The sequence below is a fragment of the Pseudopipra pipra genome, chromosome 15 (genome assembly GCF_036250125.1).
Source record: "Pseudopipra pipra isolate bDixPip1 chromosome 15, bDixPip1.hap1, whole genome shotgun sequence".
Taxonomy (NCBI): domain Eukaryota; kingdom Metazoa; phylum Chordata; class Aves; order Passeriformes; family Pipridae; genus Pseudopipra; species Pseudopipra pipra.
Genome location: NC_087563.1, coordinates 18,205,827 through 18,223,269, shown reverse-complemented (window position 1 = coordinate 18,223,269; position 17,443 = coordinate 18,205,827). Strand labels below are relative to the sequence as shown.

The 17,443-nt window shown below is 51.9% G+C and overlaps 1 protein-coding gene and 1 long non-coding RNA gene across 2 annotated transcripts; one reads left to right on the top strand and one right to left on the bottom strand.

Moving 5' to 3' along the window:
- Positions 1-2,923: 2,923 nt before the first annotated feature.
- Positions 2,924-5,097, bottom strand: IL4 (interleukin 4). Its single transcript, XM_064672341.1, has 4 exons — positions 4,945-5,097; positions 4,694-4,741; positions 3,189-3,320; positions 2,924-3,049 (listed from the first exon to the last, which is right to left on the bottom strand). The coding sequence occupies exons 1-4, from the start codon at positions 5,095-5,097 to the stop codon at positions 2,951-2,953; spliced, it is 432 nt and encodes a 143-aa protein (XP_064528411.1). The 3' UTR covers positions 2,924-2,950.
- A 1,049-nt stretch (positions 5,098-6,146) lies between these two features.
- LOC135422777 (uncharacterized) lies at positions 6,147-16,333 on the top strand. The gene is made up of 4 exons (XR_010434587.1): positions 6,147-6,240; positions 6,889-8,101; positions 8,897-12,674; positions 13,918-16,333. It is a non-coding gene; the product is annotated as an uncharacterized LOC135422777 (long non-coding RNA).
- The last annotated feature ends 1,110 nt before the right edge of the window (positions 16,334-17,443 follow it).

The following is a 17,443-nucleotide window of genomic DNA, read 5'->3' as shown; positions in this document are numbered from 1 at the left end:
GAGTAGTTAAAAGCCCTGATGCCTTGGGGCTCTGTAACAGTTCTGTGACAGGATCTGGAATAGTTAAAACTGGTCTTGAAAGGGCATATTTTACTCTGAATGGTATCTTCAGTGCTATTCTAAACGAGTTGTAAGTTTTTTCCCTGGTTTTTTGATGTGTTTTTTCGGGATCATGACCTAGAAGAACGTACTGCTCTCTTTTGGGGGAGGAGGTGTCACCTAAGTTCATAAAACATACAGACACTGGCATTTGTTTTCTCTAGCCTAGCCCTTAGAGGTAAATGCTCAGTCTTTCTTAATCTGAGTTGCAGTTGGTCTTGCTTGTGAAGAGCTGGCTGTATTTTGAACATCCTTGAGTAGAGTTGGGTTATCTTGTGTTTCATCCTTCTCATCAAACAAAACAGACTGAAATTGCTTCAATGCTCTTTGAAGTCTCCTGTCAGTTCTGAGTCCAAGCAGATAAATGCACAGCTGTGACCTGTACCAGTTCTCAGGACCAGGGACAACTTGTATTTCCTTTTTGTGTTGCCTCTTGTGCTAACATTTATTGAATGATCTGGTCTTAAGGGGAGTTTCTCCTGAACTGTGCTTTCAAAAAGACCATTGAAAATTCTTTTACCTGGCAGACATCAGTGGCTTCAAGATACCACTGTGGACCATGGCATTGCATTTAAAATATTTAAAACTTAACTATAAGGGCATATGCTTTACAATTAATGTTACAGTCCTGCTGCTAAAAACAATAGTATTCTGCATATTTAAGTGAGCCTTGAGACAGAAAAAAACAAAAAATAATTGCTTGCATGCCTTTAATTGGCAGATTGGAGAAACTGGTTGTTATCTCCTGTTACAGAGTCTTGGAGAACAAATTAGCTGCTCTTTAAGAGGACTTTACTTAAAGTGGAACACTGTCATGGTCGTGTGCTCTATCAGCTTGGCTTCCCTTTTAACTGGTGTGTTTTGCTGAAGTTCTGGGAAGTTTTCTGTAAAACCAAGGAGTCTGGCTTGCAAGGTTTACCACTTGGGCCTTCTCTGTAGCCCTGGGCCATCTGTGAATTTCTAATGGGCCCATAATATGTTTTAATGAGGAAGGGATTTGATTTGTATGGGTTTTTTTTAAGAGCTTAATACCACCATTGTCATCCCAGGTCAGTACATGCTCTATAGTATTTATCAAAACTCACATTACGTAATAAATACTGTGCTCATCTTTGCATCTTGCTACCAGAAGGTTTTCCTCATTCCAGAACATTGACTTTAACATTGAGGTTTCTGCTTTATGTTGTTTAATGTCATGTAAATGAATTACTTCATATTTAACTTGTTCCTGATCCTTTAAGAGGAGGGGAAATGGTCCTTAGTGCCTTTCACTGACTATACTGTCTGCACATGTCCAGCTTTCACCTTTCTCCACAGTTCTGCTTAGCCAGGCCTGTATAGAGGGAAAACCTGCTAGTCTGTATAACTTGTCTTCCTATTTATTGGTTTTCTAACTGTTTATTTTTGAATATTCTTTGTTTTATGTTTAAAGTTAATTCATTATACTGTAAATATCAGTATTGTGTCCCTGGAGCATGTTCATACCATGAAATAAAATTCTTGATTCCTAATTCCACCTCTCTGCATGTTTTTTATCCTAATAACATTATACACACGATATCTTTCTAACTCGGTGGTGTCAGAAGCTGAGTGAGGAAGGGTCTGTGTAGCTCTGAGACACAGCACTCTGGGGAGGCCGGAGCGGTGAGTTTGGGGAGGCCGGAGCGGTGAGTTTGGGGAGGCCGGAGCGGTGAGTTTGGGGAGGCCGGAGCGGTGAGTTTGGGGAGGCCGGAGCGGTGAGTTTGGGGAGGCCGGAGCGGTGAGTTTGGGGAGGCCGGAGCGGTGAGTTTGGGGAGGCCGGAGCGGTGAGTTTGGGGAGGCCGGAGCGGTGAGTTTGGGGAGGCCGGAGCCGTGAGTTTGGGGAGGCCGGAGCCGTGAGTTTGGGGAGGCCGGAGCCGTGAGTTTGGGGAGGCCGGAGCCGTGAGTTTGGTGAGGCTGGAGAGGCCGGAGCGGTGAGTGTGGGTGTGTGTCCTGGGGTGCAGCTGGGGGAGAAGGCCTTGCAGGCTGTCCTGGCTGTGTCCTGTGCTGCACAACCCCCCACAGCCCGTGCTGTGCCCAGGGTTAATTCACCTGTGGGAATGGGCCCTGTCCCACTGTGCTCCCCTTGCTGCGGGAGCTGTGCTGGGCTCAGTGCCTGGAGCAGCCGTGCTGTGCCTGCAAACACTGCAGCTCCTCAGCACAGACCAAACCCTGCACGGCCCTGGCACTTTGCCAAGTGCTCTCCCATGCTGTGCCAAAACTGGTTGCCAAGTGGTGGACACCTAAGTACCTGCATGGCTCCAGTCCCTGGTGCTGGAGGGACTTTAACCACCCCCCAGGTCTGCCCCAGGCTGGAATCCTCCCCAAGCCAGAGGTTTGGTTCCCTACTGCAATTTCACTGCTGTTGCTGCTGGAGCCTCTGTACTCCTGGGCCACAAAGGGCTGTGCCATCTATAAATACCATATATATATAAATGTAGGGTTATAATACAGGCTACAAGTAAAGTGAAGGGAGAACTAAGGGCTTGCTTAGCTCCAGACCTGGCATCTTTCTGGGTTCACAGCTTTCAGAGCTGGTCCCATTTGTGGCCTGGCTTCTCCTGTCTGCCTTCTCTCGGTCTCCCTCTGCTTAGACCTGTGTTCCTCGTGTTAGCATGAACCTTAATCCCATAGCAGGACAAATTCTTTGGCAACTCCTTACAGCATCACCCCAGTGCCTGTGAACTTGTGTAGCATCCTATGCGTGTTGTCTTGTGTAGCATCCTATGCAATGCCAGAAAATTTAGTCCAAAAATACATTTATTTAAAGAATTATTATAAATAATCTTTGAAAAATAGACTCATAGTTTAAAAACAAACAAATTGTGCTTTTTCACTTCTGATTCTTGTATTGTTTTTGAAGGACTTGCTGTAATTCCTCGAGGAAATCTTTCAGTGAGGTGGTGCTGCCTGCTGCCACAGGACACGGCGCCTGGAATGGGAAGAAGGGGCTGTTAGGAAGCTTGCTGGGGAGGGATTGGGTTCTGCAGCCTGGGCTGAGCCCTTAGTGGTGGTGGGAGAGTAAAACAAAAGCTCGAGGGCGGGGGCAGTGCAGGGGAGCTGTGCCTCACCTTGTGCTCCATCCTGTTCCCCCGGAGCAGGCCCAGCAGGTTGTCATAAATGCCCTCGAGGGACCTGTGGCAGCTCCGGCCTTGCCGAGCCACTGTGGCAGCTTTGCACAAGATCTCCATGGTGTCACCTGCCTGGGGAGAAAGAAACTTTAGTACAGTCACAGCTTCATTAGTGGAAAAAAACCCAACAAAACGCCACCCTGCAAATAATATATTTCTGTTCTACAGGTGCAAAGTGCAGTTTGAGATGCCAAAGCCTCCCTGAAGCTTCCCGGCCCCATCTGTGCACAGCAGGCTCTGCTCCCATCCCTGTCCTGCTGAGGGTACCATCAGCCCCTGGCAGAAGCCGTGACAGAGGGTGGCACAGCAGTGACCACCCCTGTGCTGGAGCATCCTGTTCCTACTGCAGGTGTGGGATCCTGAGCTCGGGGAAGCTGCTCCCTGGGAATTCCCTGGAAGTGAAGCTGGTTTGAGCAGGCAGAGGTGCTACAGGAGTAACAAAAGTGCCTGGGAAGAGGTTGCCTTCATTAGGGGCTTTGAGAAGTCCTGTAGCAGAGACACGCAGAAGATGAGGAGCTAAAAAGTGAGGTGCTGGTGGCAATAAGAAAAATACTTGACTTTCTTCCCTGGGGGATGATCCCCGTGCCCCCACATGAGCATGTCCCTGAGAGCTCTGCCTGCTCCATCTCCTCAGCTTTCACCCCAACAGCAGCTTCAGACCAGCAACCGGCCCGGCCCTGTGGGCAGCGACAGGTCTGGGAACGTGGTGCTGTGCAGCATTTTGGGCACCTCTCCTCGCTCCCAGGGCCGGTCCCTGTGGCAGGAGGGGTGTGGGGACCCCCCGAGGGGTGCTCAGCCCCAGCCCCCAGGGAAGGAAGGCTGCTGCACCCCTTGGATCCCTCCCGCCGGTGCAGCACAAGGTGAGGCTGTGGGCTTGCTGTGAAAACAGGAACTCTGGGGCTGGGAGCTGGGCTTAGGCAGCAGTTCTCAGAGCACAAAGAGGCTCTACTATCTGCTGTTATATCTCATGCTGACTGAAGAGCCGTCCCTAGATAAGGGGCTCAGGAGGGACAGTGTGTGTGACCAGCGCTCAGGGGTGCCTGGGCAGGGACAGCACTCCAAGGCACAGGGACACTGCCCTCTCTTCCTTTTGGAAAAGCTGAAGCCCCCAAGCCTGCTCAAGCACAGGCCCATCCCTCCCCCTGGCCCAGACCAGAAGCCGCCGATGCTGCTTTGGGGAGGCAGAGGTGGGTTGGGAAGGTGAGGGCACCTGTGCAGGGCACCAGGAGCAGTGAGGACCAACTGGTCAGCCCAGCACTGATCCTGGGGGCTCACAGTGGGCTCCTTGCTCCTCCACAGCACCACACCAGAACAGGGGCAATCCTGGGCTTCCCACCTGCCTCTGACTGCCCTGTGCTGTCCCCTGCCCCCAGCATCCTCTCCCAGTACCCATCAGGGTTGTATGATTATTTTTGAACAAGGACAAGTTAGCTTTTCTTTCTTACCTTATAGTCTGCAAAAATATTTGTCACGTTCATCTCGTTACAGGAAACCTTTACCAAGACACAAAGGAGAGGAGCAGTCAGGCTGGAGGCAGCGCTGCCCCGGGCCCATCCTGACACGTGCACGCACAGACACGCTCCCAGCACCGCCAGCCCCGTGCTCAGCACCTCCCTCGGAGTCCTCATCGCTCTCCCCGAGCCTGCTGAACCTCCCTGTCCCTCCCCTCAGCAGGTAAAGCCCCAACCAGCCCTACCTCTGTCTGCTGGAGCTGGTGCAGCAGCCTGATGCTCTCCTTCAGCATGTTGGTCCGCAGTGTGTGTGTCCACGAAGTCACCACCTCACCCTGGCAGGCCAACAGCGCCAGGAGGGGGAGCAGGACCCGGCCCAGGATGCTCATGGCCTGCATCGTCTCAGCTCACAGCCTCTGGATATTTTGGTGATCTGTACCTGTGTGTGTATTTTTGGAGGGAGCACCTCAATTTATGGCTGTAAAGATTGCTGAATCGGAGGGAAAAACTTATTTTTCCCTTATCTGCACTTTCCAAAGTTGCTCCCAATTAGGACAACAGGTCTTTTTTGTGCAAGTCAAAATTTTCTTCTGATCTTGCATGGTGTTTCAATGTAGGAAATTTCCACGGTGAGATAAGGGTGGTGGGAGTCAGGTCACACACAAGAGTGTGTAAAGCTGCCTGCTCTGGGGATTCTCCATTTCTCCATATCCCAAGGCTTTCTCTACATCACAAGTTGGAAGTGGCTGAACTGGGGAGCCCACTACACTCTAGTAATGGAGCTTTGCTTTTTGTTTTCCTCAGAGTATCCTGTATATATTCCATCACATTTCATTTGAATATCTCCAGAGCGTGCAAAGCATCCTTCATCTGCAGGATGATATCTGTCCCTGGGTTTCTTAATCCAGGGAGGAACAGAAAGTGTGGCAGAGCCATGGGGGGACAAAACCCACCTGGGCAGGAGCAGGGCATCACCCCAGGGGGGTTGTGGGGAGCTGAGGGCCCTCCTGAGCAGACAGGGCCCCTAAAACAGCGTGGCCCCCTGTGAGGATGTGGGCAAGGGCCAGGGAGCTGACGAGGGTAGTCCTGTGGTGTCAGTGCTGGGGTCAGTGTGTGGCTCTGCTCCAGCATCTCAGGGAGCTGGAGGCTGCCCCATCCATCCTGCCCTGCTCAGGGAACAACCTGAGCCTTTGGCTGACGGGCTCCACCAGCCCCCCAGTGCTACCCCAGAAATCACACTGAGAGACTCAGCTGGGAAACTCTGGAGTTTTGTAATAACTAATAGGGCTTTTTCTAACTCAAACAGCAACTCGCCATCAGATGCTTGATAAGCATCTTGTGAGCACTCGATGAATCCAGGAGCAGCCACACTGAGAGTGATGTTTGTTTAATTCTGACAGGCCCCAGATGAAGTGAGATGAAGCCACTGACTCAGAAAGACCTTTGTGAGGGATTTGCCCATTTCCTACCTGCCCTACTTGTGTTGGAGAGCAGATGAGGGAGCTCTGGCTGCAGCACTGCATCCCTGGCCTCCACGGATGGTGAGTCCTCACCAGGGTGCCCAGAGAGATCCCACTGCTCTGGGATGAGTGGTGGTGGGAGAATCTCTGCCTGACAGTGATGCTGGAGAAGGGGATGGAGGCAGTAGCCCCATTCTGCAGACACAGTGATTTCCCCAGTGATCATGGTGGGGTGCTCTAAAGCTGGAGTAAGTGAACAGAAAATGCTCAAATCACAGAAAAATTTAACCTTTGATCTACTCAGGCTGAATCATGGTGGAAAACTGCATCACTGTGTGATGGGAAAGTCACCAGCCCTGCAGGGTTTGTGTGGCAGGGTTTTGGAAGTGGGAGGCTACAGAGCTGGGTTCTGTGAGAAGCTGCTGGAAGCTTCCCTGTGCCCAATGGAGCCAATGCCAGTGGCTCCAAGAGGGACCCACTGCTGGACAAGGCAGAGCCCATGGGCAACACTGGCAGTGCTTCAGGGATAATGTTTTTTAGAATGGGAAAAACCCTGTAAAACACAGCTAGAGAAGCTGTGAGAGGAGGAGGGAGAGAAAATCGGGGGTGAAGTTAAGCCTGGGAAGAAGGAAGAAGTGTAATGAGGGTGTTTTAAGATTCACTTTTTATTTCTCATTGTCCTACTCTGATTTGATTGGCAATAAATTTAATTAATTATTTTTTCCCCAGGTTGAATCTGTTTTGCCTGTGAGAGTAAGTGCTGAGTGTTCTCTCTCTGTCCTTATCTCAACCCACAAGCCTTTCATTGTATTCTCCCCACTGCCCAGCTGAAGGTGACACGGTGGCTTTGGTGGGACCCTGATGTCCATCCAGGGTCAATCCAACATAGGAGTGAAGGAAAACATTCCCATGCCCTTTCCCTGGGGTGAGATGCAGCTGATGGCAGTGATGGCCCCATCACTCACTGCAGGGACAGCTCCAGCCCCAGGGGGGTCCCCACTGTTTCTGGAGCCCTGGCTGTGCCTCTGTCCCAGCCACCATCCAGGGATGAACATGTCCATTTTCCCACCAAAGGAAGGTGCTTGATTCAGAAATGTGTTCTCAGCTTTCCTCCTTCGCCTTTCTCTCCCTTGGGCTCTGATTTGGAGCATCTCCCATCCCATGAGGATCCTGCCCAGGCCCCCAGCACCAGACCCCTGGGCTGGAGCCCAGGCCCAGCAAAAGCCACAGCCACGGGCTCAGCTTTGCCCTCTCTGGCCTGCACTGGAGTGAGTGTGGGGCAACCCTGACACAGGGCTGGGGGGGGTTGCCAGGCTGTCAGGGGGGACTGGTGGCACCAGGGATGTTCTGCTGTGCCCATGCATTCCTGCTGCCCTGCCTGCTGCCCATAGTGCTGGGATTTACCCACAGCAAATCCCAAGGATGCTGTTGAACCCCCATCACACACATTTAGAGCCATTTCCTACATTTATAACAATTTCCAGCAGTTATTTTGCAGATTTATTTCTCACATGTGTTCCTGTGCTGCTGGCCCCAGGCAGGCTCTGGTCCCTGAGCCAGCCCCGTCCCTTGCCTGGCCCATCAGACAAACCTTTCCCTGCCTGCAGTTCCACTTTGCACCCCCTGGCTCCTCTTCCAGCCTCCAGTGCCCCCAGACCACAGCCTGCCCTCCAACACACCCCTCACCCCTTCCACCATGGCCCTCTTCCCAAACAGGGGCTCCCATCCTTCCTCCTCCAGCCCTTCCCTTCCCTCTGGATTTCCTGCACCACAAGTCAGGTGGGTTCTTTGGTGCCTTTTGCTTTCTTGAAGCCTTTCTCTCAGTGGCAGACTGGGGAAATTTGCTGTACATTGCCCCAGGCAGGCCAGCATTCCCCACCCCATCCCCCTGTGCCCACTGACTGAGGAGGCAGCACCTCCCAGTGCTCATTATCTGCTGAAGGTAAGGGGGAACCAGCACATAAACCACGGGCCCCAAGAGCTCGTTTTTCAGTCATTTATTGCTTAAGCCCTGAGACACTTTAAGAACATCAGTGCACAGTCGATACGAAAAAAATAATAAAATGAAGACATTCTACTACATGATAATTTGTATATATTAACTCTCATAATACAAATGTTTTAAATAGAGAGAACAATAAGTTATGAATCAGCACATGTTCATTTGTTGCTGTTCCCTAAAATGAGGTAGCAGTATTTTAAATATGACTATTCCCCAGAACTATAAATTACCTGAAAGCCTGAATATTGGCTTTTCCTTTTTATTTTGGGTTCCAAGCAAAGAAAAGCTTTAAACAGACAGGACTTTTTGGTCTTGATCTTTAGATTACACATTATAAAAATAAGTTATTTAAATAATATATAATAATAAATAAAATCCCGAAGTATGATGCTGATGAGCACCCATTAGATCCAAAGTTCTGCTACAGACTCTCCTGTCTTCACTATTAATAACTTAAAAGCCACTGACAATAGAAGAGACACACTGAAGTTGCAGTAACAGTTCCAACCCTCCCCCCCCCCGTTTCCCCTCCCAGCTTTTGCTCTCGAAAGCTGCACTTCCCCAGCTCTGCTCCCAGGAGTCATCCCCCCCTCAGCTGTTGTAGCAACACGTTAGCGAAAAATGCATCACTTCAGATTAGATTTTGATCTGTTTAGGAAGAGAAAGATGATTGTGAAGAAATCTCTCTTCCTTGAGGGGAACAGGAAGCAGATAATCTGGTTTTGGTTTTGGTAGGTGCTGCAGGAGAAGATGAATGAGTTAAGAGCTCGGGCTCCCGGCAGCCGGTCCAGGATGCTCTCCAGGATGCTCTGCTCCTCCGCGCTGGGCAACGCTCCCACATCCCTCCCAGGTGATCACACCCCTCCCGGGGACCGAGGGTCCATCCCAGCGGGACGAGCCACAGGGCTGCAAGGGAGGGCAAAGGGCAGCCTCGTCCAAACGAGACCTCTCCTGCTGAGGCTGAGTAACATCGAACACGGGCACCGGGGTGGAAAGTTTGGGACGTGTCAGGTGCCTGCCGGGCAGGGCACATTTCCCACGGCAGCCGAGCAGGGTGCCCGGCGGACACTCCTGGAGGTGCTGTGCGGGTTGGGTTGGGTTTAGGAGGGCTGGGGCAGGGCTGAGGAAGTGCATGCAACGAGGAGCAAAATAATAAACCGCTCTGCAAACCCTATTTTCGAGCTCCCAGCAGTGGCAGCCCCGGGGTGGCAGCGGTGCCGGTCACTGCGCAGCCGATGCTCTGGGACGCCGGTACATCCCCTGCGTGAAGTTCCCCAGCGCTGGCAAGAAGTGGCGCAGGTAGATCTCGGTGTCATTGCTCAGGCGGCAGTTCTGGGGAAGGAGAAGTGTAAATACATTAGAGCTGGCAGCGGGATTTGGCAGCAGGGACGGTGGGTAGCCAGGCTTCCAGCCCAGACAGGCGGTTTGCTTGCCCCCATCGCCACATAAATCATTCAGAGCGGTGAGGATGCTGCCCCGGGAGACTGGGGGTTTGTCCTTTGCTCAGTGCCCCGCGGTGTGACCCCCTTGGCCACTGGTGTGACCCCCTTGGCCACCAGTGTGACCCCCACGGCCACTGCTCAGGGTGGTGGGGCTGGCGGGGACTGTCACCCTCCTCCCGTGGAGACAGGTTATCCTGCAGTGCCCGCTCTGGCCCCACCCAGGAGAGGCAGTGCCGGTGTGATCAGCCCCCGGTGCCCCCGGGAGCCGGCCCTGGGCCGGGGGCAGCCCCTCCTTACCGTCCTGCCCTGCAGCCTCCGCAGGTTGGTGACCAGCGGCTCGTAGTCCTTGCAGCGGGTGACCCTGGCGAGCGCCTCGGCAGCCTGGCACAGCAGCTCCCTCTCCGACAGCTGCGGGACACGGAGGGGAACGGGTCAAGCCACGAAGGTGGTTTAAGTTGAAGCTACTTATCCAGGATTGGCAGGAGGTTTCAAAGTGATTTCCCAACCTGCTCTCATGTCACAGCTGCAGTGGCAGCCCCTGCAGTGCCCCGGGCCCTGGGCTGTGCCCCGGGGTGAGGGCACAGAGATGTGGGATGGAGGCACAGCCTCGCCCCAGTGCTGGCACCTGAGCAGCTCTTGGGTGACCAACAAAGCTGCCCCAGCTTCATGGGCTGTGCCTCGTGGGGGGGAGGGCACTGCCTGGTCTGGGTTTATTATAACTGCCTTTTCTGCCTGTCTCTCCATGGGTGTTTTACCTCTGGGTTGGTGAAGGAGACCTGTGCCACTCGGGTGTCATTGCAGGGGACCTGGAGAGGTGACACAAGAGAGAATTGTCATTACCAGACCATCATGATGAGACCACCCCCGAGGAGTCACCAGCTGTGCCCTCCACCAGGAAGGGCACCGTGTCTCCATCCCTCTCCAGCACCCTTGGTGGTGCCACCACTGAGATCCATCTTTCAGCAAATAGTTCCAAACAGGCTCCTGCACACAGGACCTGGGCTGGCACAGCACTTGCAAGCAGCTGTTTGGGAAGGAGCAGGAGGGTCCCTGGGTGCTCAGTGGGAGCAGAGCAGGGACTTCCTGGCAGCTCACACTGCCCCAGGCCCCCGTGCCCACATCCCAGGCTGCCTCAATCACCCTGCCACAGCAGCTTTCTTGTTCCTCAACATTTTTTCCTGCAATGTGCCAAATGTCAGGTGGAAAACTTCAGCTGACCTGACCCCAGCAGCTGCTTGTGCCACCAAGTCAAGTGCTGATCACACCAAGTCTTGGCTGAGATGGGCCAGGGTGCCCCAGGCTGGAGGTGGGATGGAGTGGACTGAGGGAATGGGAAGGGCTCCTGCAGGCCCAGGCAGGAGTGCCTGGCCTTGGACACCATGGGACATCGAGGACCATCATCATCATCGCTGGGGAAGCTCCCGTGGTGGGTGAGCAGAGCAAGGGCAGCAGGGGCAGCACATTTACCTTCACTGCTGAGTTGAGCTGTCGCACTTGGAGGATGATCTCCAGCAGCATCTGCTTGTGCAGGTGAGTCACGGACGTGGAAGAGATGAGCTGGAGCAGGGACAGGAGAGCAACAGCTGCCTTCAGCGAGGGGAGCATCCTGTCACCACTGTCTGAGCGCTGCCTGGGCTGGCTGGCCACGGCCTCTGCCTCCTGCTCGGCACAGACCCATTTTTATAGTGTGGAGAAGGACCCGTGTCTCCATTGACTGCCAAATATAGGTGTCTTCCTGTGCTGCTGGCAGTGGAAAGTGACACCCCAAAGAAGGACATTACGTAATGATGGGACACTTCTCCATCCGTTGAATAATGTTATCTGTTATTCAGCTACATGCAGATTTTAATCACCTCACTGATGGATGAGGAGATACTGGGATGAGAATTTCTCTTTGATGTCAGAGGATCTATTTACTATTGAGTGTGTTTGTAACATGCTGCTTGTGGGAAACCATGAACATGGGCAGGACTGAACCAGGCACATTGCAAGCTGTTGGTAAAGTCAAGGCATGATCTTATGTGCAGAGAAATACCCAGGGGTGCTTTCCTGGTCTCCACGATGATCAAGACAAACAGTTATGCTGAGGGCTGGCTCTGGGATGTGCATGGCTGGATGCCTGCCAGGCTCCTGCTCTGGGTGTTGGTGTCTCAAGGGAGTTGATGTGAACCCAGCAAGTACCTGTATCTCTCCTCCTGCAAGGCCCCTTCTTCCCTGAGCTGGCACATGGCTGCTCTTGGAGAGGAAGAGCTGAACTGTTTGTCAGAAGAATTCGTGTCCTTTGGCCACCAGGGCAGGAGCCCCAGCAAGCTCACACAGCCAAAGATTGGAAAGAAAAGAAAACCTCAAAACTTTTATCAAGATGTTAAACATCTGCAAAGATAAAAAAAAAATGCTCTTGCATGTAAAGGAAGAAGTAGCTGGGGGGGTTTTCTGGCATGTGGGTGTTTGGTTTCAACCAGGACTTCCTCGGCTCTGTCGCACAAATCCCAGTGTGTGAGGACGGCTCCTGCAGTGCCCAGCTCGGGGTCCCACACCACCCCACACCACCCCATGCCACCCTACACCACCCCTTGCCATCCCACACCACCCCATGCCACCCTACACCACCCCTTGCCATCCCACACCACCCCATGCCATCCCAGGGGACATCAGAAAACCAACAGTAGCTCAGGAATTCAAACCCCCACGTTCTTGGGCAGAAGAACAGACACAAACCTGTAATTATTTCCCACCATGGGTGAACTGTGTGGTCAGTGGGAATTTGACAAATGACAATTGTCAGATTGTCCTTTTGCCATGTGCTCCTGCACACACAGGTGAAGCAGCCCCTGGTCCTGCAAACCCCTTGCAGGGGAGCCTGACTTCACCTGGTACCTGCTTAGGGGCTTATAAATAGTGTAAATTGTTGAATTTAAATGTTTCTACATTTTATAAATTAATATTTTTTTTCCAAATTTTCAGTGAAGTCAACGTGTCCCAGAGCCTGAGGAAGCCTGAACTTCATATTTCAAACAAACCCCTTCCTACTTCCCTGCATTCTTTCCGTATGGGATGACCACTGACCTAAGGTACAGTGACAGGACTGCAGCACTCGTTGTTCATGGCTTGTATTAGCCTGAAAAAATTGGTTTTCCTGGAAAAAAAAAAAAGATGGTGATGGTTCCCAATCACTGAGTTCAAAAGGCTGGGTCAGAGCCAGGCAGGAGCCTGGAGGATTCCCATGGCATCAGGAGGGAGGTGGAGGGGCTGGTGTGTGCCTGGGGCAGCTCAGCACAGTGTGTGTGTGTCTGCCTGTCCCAAAGCCCGTGTCCCCTGAGCCAAACTGCTGCAGCAGGAGGCACCATGGCCCCAAGAAAGATTCCACTGCTGTGCTTTGGGGTCTGGCAATGGCACCATGGTCCCAGTGGGGTCACAGGGCTGTGGGGGATGTGGGGAGTGGGGACCCCGTGGCTGGGAACACCCCACCTGCAAACTGTGTGTGGAGAGCCTGTGTCACCTCCCCCAGGGAGATCCCATCATTCCCCAAACTGTTGATGGGGGGTCAGGAGCCTGCTGGGGGGAAAAGCTGACCTGTGTCATTGGGGTTGTGGGGTGGGAAATGGTGGCTGGAAAGTGGAGACCAGTTCTGAGAAACAGTGCTGAGAGGGAGCTGGGGAGAGGGGACAGAGCCATCGGTGTCATCCCTGCAGGAACCAGAGGAACTCCTGCTGAGGCTCCTGGTCGGCCAAGCTGTCCTTCCCAAAGGGACTGGGGCACACAGAGCTGGGACACCACGACCCTGAGCCCAGTGCTGCTGGCCAGGGTGGGCACAGAGCCCCAGTGTGTGAGCCCAGCCTGAACTGGGTCTCCTTGTCGTGGAAGGGCTGGTTTTGCTTCCAGCTGCAGCCAGAGGTGTGTGCCTACAGTGCTTTGTTACCCTATGCCCTTCATGACTGATTTAAGCCACCCCCACGTTGGTCCCAACCAATTCAGAAAAATGGTCCAAGTGGTTAATTCAGGTGTCTCACACTCCTCTTGCCTCCACGAGCGGGAGAGCCTGGAGGGTGATGGTACACACCGGGCTGGGGTTGGCTGGGACTTTCCATTCCTCCACCTGTGGATGATGACACCAGAAAATGGAGAAGCCAGCTGAAAAGACCCTCAGTGCAATCAAACCAAGAAGTTGTGCTTTGTTCAGTGTCCACAGTCATGGCTTTCTTCCTTCTTTTTTTTTCCTTTTTTTTTCCTTTTTTTTCCTTTTTTTTTTCCTTTTTTTTTCCTTTTTTTTTCCTTTTTTTTCCCTTTTTTTTTTTCTTTTTTTTCCTCCAGCAGCAGAGCCAAGGTTGGATGCCACAATCATCACACACCAATGGAGAGCAGAGGGGTTGGCTGGAGCCCTGACCACCACCAGCATGGGATGGCCTTGGTGGACATGGATGGAATTGATGAAATCAGTGGAAAGAAACAGGTATGACCAATTGCTGCCAGATTTGAGGGGTACAGCTCCCTGTGGCAGCCTCCCCTTCTCTTCCCTGGCTCTGTAGGAAATAGGGGAATGCCAGTCCATAACTTTAGCTGGGCTGAATCTGTGACTCCCCAGTCAAACAGGCAGTAGCTTTGTCTTGGTGCTGGCCCATCACTGTGGCAGTTGGCAGTTCCCCCCCGGCTGCTTTGGCCACCCCAGCTCAGGGTGGGGACAGGACCTGGCACTGCTGGCAGGAAGGGCATCTGCTCCTCCTGGGTGCCTTTCCTTCCCCCACAGCCTCCTCGTGCTCAGCTGCCCCTCCCTGGCAAAGGGAGGCAACTGAGTCACCTGCCCACCTTTGCTTTGGCAGCCAAATTCATCCCTGTGGCAGATGGAGGGTTTGTGGAGGGACAGGATGGGATCGTGGCATTAGAAACAATGTCAGAACTCAGGAGGTCCAGTGGATACTTTAATTGAGGTGATATAAATAACTTCAGGTTCTTCATGAGGGCCTGATTTTAGATGACCCTTCTCACCATTTTCTCATTTCCAGCACTATTTCAGCTGCTTCTTTTACCAAATGCTCATGGAGAAGCCACCACATGTTTTCCAGGCCATTTGTGCTGTTCCTTACTTTCAGAAGGTGGCAGAGAAATTAAATAAGACATCTTATAACATGAAAAAAGCCCAAATGTGGGTCACAGTGCAATGTGTAGCATCAGCACATGCAGTATCTCTTGAATCAGTGGTTGGGTTTACAAACAGTGGATGCTGCCCTGTGCTGGAGCCATCCCCCTTCCTTCAGCCACTGCAGCTGGAGGGAAAGGCACACTCCAGCAATTCACTTTTCCTGCAAAAATCAGACTACACAGGTAGGATGGAGCCAGGTGAAGGAGAACTGGCAAGTTGCATCACATTTCCCAAAGGTGGGATGGTGCAGTGGGTGCAGTGAGTGCTGGCTCCTGGCAGCTCGCCCGGGGGGCAGCCAACCCTGTCATACTGAGATAGATGAGATGATACTTGGTGTGACATTTAAATGCAAAGTTGCAGGGAGACAGCAAATGATTAAGCTTTTGGAAGCATCATCTATACTTATTGCTTTGGTTTGTGGTGTTTATTTGTAGATAATCATATCTGTTTGGGCTCCTTAATGTAATTTTTAGGGCATGCAAAAGCTTTTGGCTTAAAACATGCCATGTAGGAGGAAACTGTGGGGAGAAGTGAGTTACATGTTCTGTAAGTCAGTTTTTTACTTCAGGGAGATCAGAGAGCAGTTTTGGTTTAAAGACATTTAAAATTAAAAAAAAAAAACTTAAAAATTATCTGTTGATTAAAATGTCTTCTCGGAAGTTTTTAAACTCAAAGTGCTCTGGGGCAGGTGTTGCAGCAGCCTGCAAGAAGAGCTGTACTGCAGAATTAACACTGAAGGAAACATCAGAAAATCAAAGTATTGGGTTTCTATTGCTAGTCTAAATTCCACTTAGAAAAAGGTGTTCAGACAGGAATGTCTTGGAGGCCTCTGGGTTTTTTTCCTAGTGAAAGTTGTTGGCAGATAAACTGAAAATAAGCCGTGGCACTGAAGCAGTGGGTGCTGGGGCACAGGGGGGGAGGAAGGTCTCTTGCACGAGCAGTTCATGCCAGAGCCCTCCATCTCCTGCAGATCCCAACTCCAAAAGCATTTGCCAGGGCTGAGGCTGCAGCCAGACCCAAATCCCTTGGAAGGGATTTACACCCAACCAGCCCTTCCAGGGCAAGATGTAGAGGCATGGGAAGCATTTGGTGCTCTCAGGGAGGTGCTGGGTGCCTGCCTGCTTTGCAAACACCATCCCAGGCAACTGCCTGATTCTCAACTCCTGATCCTATGGCAATTCCACTCATTACTGTTGTTAGTTTTGTAGTTGTTACTTTTGGCTCTTAGTCACGGTGTGTCTGGGTGGGTGCTGTTCCTGTGGAGTTGTGTGCACGGGTTACTGTGCAGAGCATCCTATGCTGGGATCTCTCTGCTGGAAACCCACCCTCACTCCAACCACCATGGCAAGTGGACACTCAGGTTCTTCACCACTTAATCACCTGTCCTCTGAGTCACCACAGTAAATCTGTGCCTTGTTTGCCCTAAGATGTCTCTGCTTGGTTCTGCACTTTGCATAGCATCTTCTAGAGGCAACAACCCCTCTCCTGGGACATCCTCCTCCTCTTGCTGCCCTCACCTCCACCTGCATGCCAGGGCAGGGAGCTGTGGCAGGGCAGGGGTCCCCGAGGTGGCACAGGGGTCCCCGAGGTGGCACAGGGATCTCTGAGGTGGCACAGGGATCCCTGAGGTGGCACTGGGGTCCCCGAGGTGGCACAGGGGTGGCTGAGGCCCCTCAGCACAACCCAGCTCCCCACGGCCCCGGGGAGGTGTGGCACAGCCAGACCTCTCTGTCCCCACGAGCAGATCACGAGAAGTGTTTAAAGTTTCTCCTACACTTCATTCACATAAGCACTTTTTTTTGTTTGTTTTCCAGTCCACATGAAAACCATGGGGCTGGTGGTCTCTTTTCCATGCTCTTAGCTATCTACACTATTCAAATCATTAAGGGGATTATTTTTTGTCATTTTAATGGACAGGTTGTTTCCCACCACGTTTTCTGTATTTTTTTCCAAGTTCTGGCAAAATGTTTAATACATGTGTGAGGATAAACTCTGCAGCTGGGGAGCAGAGAAAGGCTGGTTTAGGCAAAAATGTGCCCAAAGGACTTCATAGAGAAACTGCAAGTCATGGTTTTAGCTTGGGGGAAAGAGCAGTTCAGAATAGACAAAGGTTGGGGAGTTCCTTCTGAAGACAGTGCAGAGCTGGGGTGTACATGTCATGCTAAAATAAACGAGTTGCACAGGAAAACTTGAAATTTCAAAGGTTTTTTTTTTTCTGTTGATTGTATCTTTAAGAAAATTTCCCTTCAGGAAGTAGTACTAGAGTCAGTGATGCTTCTTGTTTAAAACTGCAAACATGATGCCCGTTAGTAGCATTTCCTTTGCCTGCTCTCCCCACCTCCCTCCCCAGTTGTGTGTTCATTGCTTTTTTGGGGAATTGGTGAAAACGTAATTGCTAGGAAGTCCCATTCATTCACTTATCTTTGAGTGGTTTCCCATGACTGGTGGCTTTCAGAAAACTGAGGTGGAAATAATCCATAGTTGAAGGGCTTGGGTTCTGCCATTACTCCTTAAGGGGTGCCCCTCACCCCTGCCCACAGGTGCCAGGTCTGCCCACACCCCCAACCCTGTCAGCTGCTCCTCACCCTGCAAAATAAAGGCATTCCTGCACCCTGGAGGAGGAGGAAGACAGCAGGCAATGTTCTCAGCCAGAGAGAACCATCCCCATCTTACAGCTTTGGTCACAGTTTGCTGAGGAGCTTC

What these genes read in the sequence shown, in the direction of transcription:
- IL4 (XM_064672341.1), bottom strand. Translation starts at nt 5,097, where the DNA reads ATGCAGGCCATGAGCATCCTGGGCCGGGTCCTGCTCCCCCTCCTGGCG. An exon ending in ACCAGCTCCAGCAGACAGAG is followed by an intron (nt 4,742 to 4,944) that starts GTAGGGCTGGTT and finishes GTCTTGGTAAAG; the next exon opens with GTTTCCTGTAACGAGATGAA. An exon ending in GGAACAGGATGGAGCACAAG is followed by an intron (nt 3,050 to 3,188) that starts GTGAGGCACAGC and finishes TTCCCATTCCAG; the next exon opens with GCGCCGTGTCCTGTGGCAGC.